The 3,903-nt window shown below is 36.9% G+C and overlaps 1 protein-coding gene across 1 annotated transcript in view; it reads left to right on the top strand.

Moving 5' to 3' along the window:
- LOC109534903 (serine protease inhibitor dipetalogastin) overlaps positions 1-3,404 on the top strand; it is a 46,174-nt gene extending 42,770 nt beyond the window's left edge. Inside the window, exons 8-9 of the mRNA XM_019900702.2 lie at positions 2,501-2,677; positions 3,064-3,404. Coding sequence (XP_019756261.1) covers positions 2,501-2,677; positions 3,064-3,298 — 412 coding nt within the window. The 3' untranslated portion in view covers positions 3,299-3,404. The remainder of the gene's footprint in view (positions 1-2,500; positions 2,678-3,063) is intronic.
- The last annotated feature ends 499 nt before the right edge of the window (positions 3,405-3,903 follow it).

The following is a 3,903-nucleotide window of genomic DNA, read 5'->3' as shown; positions in this document are numbered from 1 at the left end:
GTCTTAGTCGGAAAGCACGGGAGATCACTTCGCCCACTGCCTCATCGCCTTTGATAATGTCCACCGCAGTTGTGGACGAAACGTCAGGAAGAAAATCCCATAGACCACGGCTTCAAAGCCCGGCAAACATTCCTAAATGTGATTTAACCGGCCGTGAAAGCCTTCATAGTCTGATGAACTTAAACTATTTGATCTGAGCTCCATGCAAATTACAACTGTAATTTCAGAAAATAATTATGAAGAAACCATCCAAACTTTAGCAGTAATTTTGGTGGCATTTTGATGCGACAATGCTGTTCTAAATTATCGGAGACTTGGACTTTTGGGATTTTTGTCCCATTGATGTTTGATCCATTGATGTTTGTATCGGAAACTTTGGACAGGAAATTAAGCGAAAAAGTCTCGTTAATTAGTTTTTTTAATTAACAGTCCTTGAGTTTCTTTTACTTTCCTTTAATCACTAATGATTAAAAAGTTGAATTGACGGCAAAACGACATTCATTCCCGATTAAACCCTTGAACTTCTTGACTGGCAAGCGAATATTCTGTCCGTTCAGCCAGTGGAGACCGAGGATTAAATAGGTTGTAAAATAACTTTCCGATGTTGGCCTTCCAGAGCAATTATTAAGGTACCTATAAAGTTCATAATGGAAATGTAAGCCGAGCTCAATCTTGGCTTTCGCTAGCGCTCTAACTAATTAGGGTAATGGCTTTTCTAAATTGTAGTCATCATTCATGCGGGCTCAACCTAATTAATCAACATCAAAATATCAAGATCTTAATTACCCGCTTAATACATCGGTTATTTTTTTTTAAACATAATTGTAAAAATTACACTGGTGTTTTAAAACATTGATTACCAAAAATCTAGCCTAGCTACCGGATTTGTTTTGACTCGATTTTGAAGAGAAAATATTGCTCTAAATGACTGGAAAGTTTCACTTGAATAGGGAAATTGGATGAATTTTGGCAAAATTTAAAAAGTGGAACCGAACTTCTGTTTCATTTTTACAGTTAAAAATTCGAATTTCTATTACCAAAAACCTGGTCMAGCTTGAGAATTTTTTTGCCGACGATATTGAARAGAAMAGCAGCTATTCAATCGCRTAAAGTTGGAGTTGAATGGAAAATTAACTCGAATTTTCGAAAATTTTACAAAATAAAGTCGAATTTTTAAKTTCGCTAAAGGATTTATTTTCGCCCAATTTTTAGGAGMAAACTCTGCTSTAAATCCTTGGAAAGTTAGATTTGMACAGAAAATTTCGTCGTCTTTTGTCTAAATTTAAAATGTGCACTCGAACTGTTTAATTTGATTTCCATCAMAATTGCARCYGCGYTTTCAAAMATTAATTACAAAAAAACCGRTCCAGTCAGAGGAACTATTTRGGCAYGATTTTGRAGGGAAAACKTAGCTTTAAATCCTTGGCAAGTTGCACGTGAATGGAGAATTCGGGCGATTTTTTACAAAATTTCCAAATCGCACTGTTCCATTTGCTTCGGTAAAAATGGCAACTGTATTTTCAAACGTKGATTACCAAAACACTAGCCAAKCWARAACRGTTATTTTGACAACATATTGMAGAGAAAATATTGCTCCAAATCCTTGGAAARTTTAAGTTTAATGGGRAATTTGGGCAACATCTGGCAAAAATYCYAAGTTGCCAAATTTTTTAAAAATTGCCAAAAAACTATCCAAATTAGAGCGTTGATTGTGCAAGCATTTTAAAAGAAAAAGATGCCATAAACATTGGGAAAGTTGGATTTTATTGGAAAATTTGGTCTGTTTTTGTCAAAATTTCAAAAGTAAAGTGAAGTTTTTGATTTAAATTTGATGAAAATGATAACTGCATTTTCAAAATTTATTATCAAAAATCTAGGAAACTTATATGATTTATTTTGCTACGATATGGAAGAGAAAATGTAACTTTAGATCTGTGAAAATTTGGACTTGCAGAGAAAATTTCGGCCATTTTTGGCAAAATTTTAAATTGAAGTCGAACTTTTTGGTTTAACTTCTAGGAAAATTGCAACTGTCTTTTCAAAAATGTATTATTAAAAAAGTAAGCAGGTGATTCGATGTTTTTTGGAAAAATTTTGAAGAGAAAATGTAGCTTTAGATCCGTGGTAAGTTGCACTCCAGTAAAAAATTTAATTGATTTTTTGGCAAAATTTTTGGCGAACTTTTCATTTGACGTCGATGAAAATTTCAACTGTTTTCTCCAAAAATTTATTACCCATCAGCTATACAAGCTAGAGACTTTGTTTTGGTCAATTGTCGAAGAAAAGACTCTAAAGTTCCTTTCAGCCCTTGGAAGGTTGAAGGTAAGTGGCAAATTGAGGGATTTTTGCCCAAAATTTACAAAACAAACTTCGCTGAAAATTGCAGCAGTACTTTCAAAAATGAATTGCCAAAAGTCTAGACAAGCTAGAGGAGATGTTTTGGCACCATTTTGTTGCAAAAAAATTTGTTGCCCTAAACCTTTGCAATTCCTCCTTGTAGATCGCACTGTCACTTGAAAAAGGAAACATGTGGCCAACTGGTTATCGAGGTCCCACTGCAACATTGCAGAACAACCGCATCTTGCAACGAACAATGTTCGGACGAAAGGAACTTTGTTTGCGGCTCGGACAACAAGATTTACAGGAGTGAATGCGAAATGAAACGGGATAACTGTGGGTAAGTGCCTACACTCGGAGGTGATCTTCATTTTGCTTCTTTAATGTTCCTGTTGATGATTAAATTCGGAAGAATCACTGAAACATCGAAAATTAAATCGGCTGCAGAGAAAAGCCATAGACTTTGATTGATTGTCGCTTTCCTCGAAAGGATAACAATCACTAAAAAGCGACCACCGAAAAAAAGTTGTACCAAATCGCATTAGCACAGTGCCCCATTCAATCACGACCGGATTAATTGAAAACCATCAGCAGGAATGTTAATATGCATCCACATGAACCAATCTAGATCAGCCCGAAAGCGTGTAATTGCCGATCAGTGCACTACTTTCCTCTACCATGCATATCGGCGTCGAATTGAAGATTGAATCCTGCCTTCGATTGCAGGAAGCACATCTTTGTGGTGCCGATGAAACGATGCATCGCCGGCTTTCTCTTCAGAGGCTGCCAAAAGATATGCCCGACCTACTACGACCCAGTTTGCGGTACCGACAACATGACCTACAGCAACACCTGCTTCTTGGAAATCGAAAATTGTAGGTCGAGGTCGCTGGTCACCATGAAAAACATGGGCACGTGCACTGAGCCCATCAACGATATACCGAAGAACTACCTTTACTGAGCACCGTTTGGTTCCTGATTGTTTGCATCAAAATCCTCAAATAACTTCACAGCAACTCAATCTGATTAACTTAGCAAAAGTGAACACATGCATATATACAGCTGAACACCTTGTCTATGTTCTGGAACATCTATTTTTTTATACAGGCTCAGTCACATTTTCAGGAAGGAACACAAGAGCTGGGCTCTATTTAAATCTCCTCGCTTCCAAAAAGAACGCAAGTTGCTCTGGGTCTTTCCGATTACGGCGTTCTTCAACTGGTGCGACTGCTGTATTTATACCTGCATGTGGACCGGTGGTGGGAAAAGAGTGGGGCAACTTGCGCGGCGTTTAAGCCATGATTCAATGAATACAAGGTAGGATCTTGCGTCGATTTGCGTGACGTCAGTGGAAACCACTGCCGGGCGTCTGCTAAATGTGATTAAATATAGCTTATTTAGTCCTCGTCACATTTAATTATTTTTTTATAAATCTTCCTTATAATTACAAGATGCTTTGCAGCAGATTTTTGACTTGAAAATTAAAAGTAACAAAAATGTATTTTTATTCGAATGAATCAAAAAGTGCCATTTTGCGAACAGAAGCGATGATCAAAAAGAAGCACT

Source organism: Dendroctonus ponderosae, unplaced genomic scaffold, assembly GCF_020466585.1.
Source record: "Dendroctonus ponderosae isolate FM_Combo_2020 unplaced genomic scaffold, Dpon_F_20191213v2 Dpon_F_20191213_10, whole genome shotgun sequence".
NCBI lineage: Eukaryota > Metazoa > Arthropoda > Insecta > Coleoptera > Curculionidae > Dendroctonus > Dendroctonus ponderosae.
This window is presented reverse-complemented; position numbering and strand designations above follow the sequence as displayed.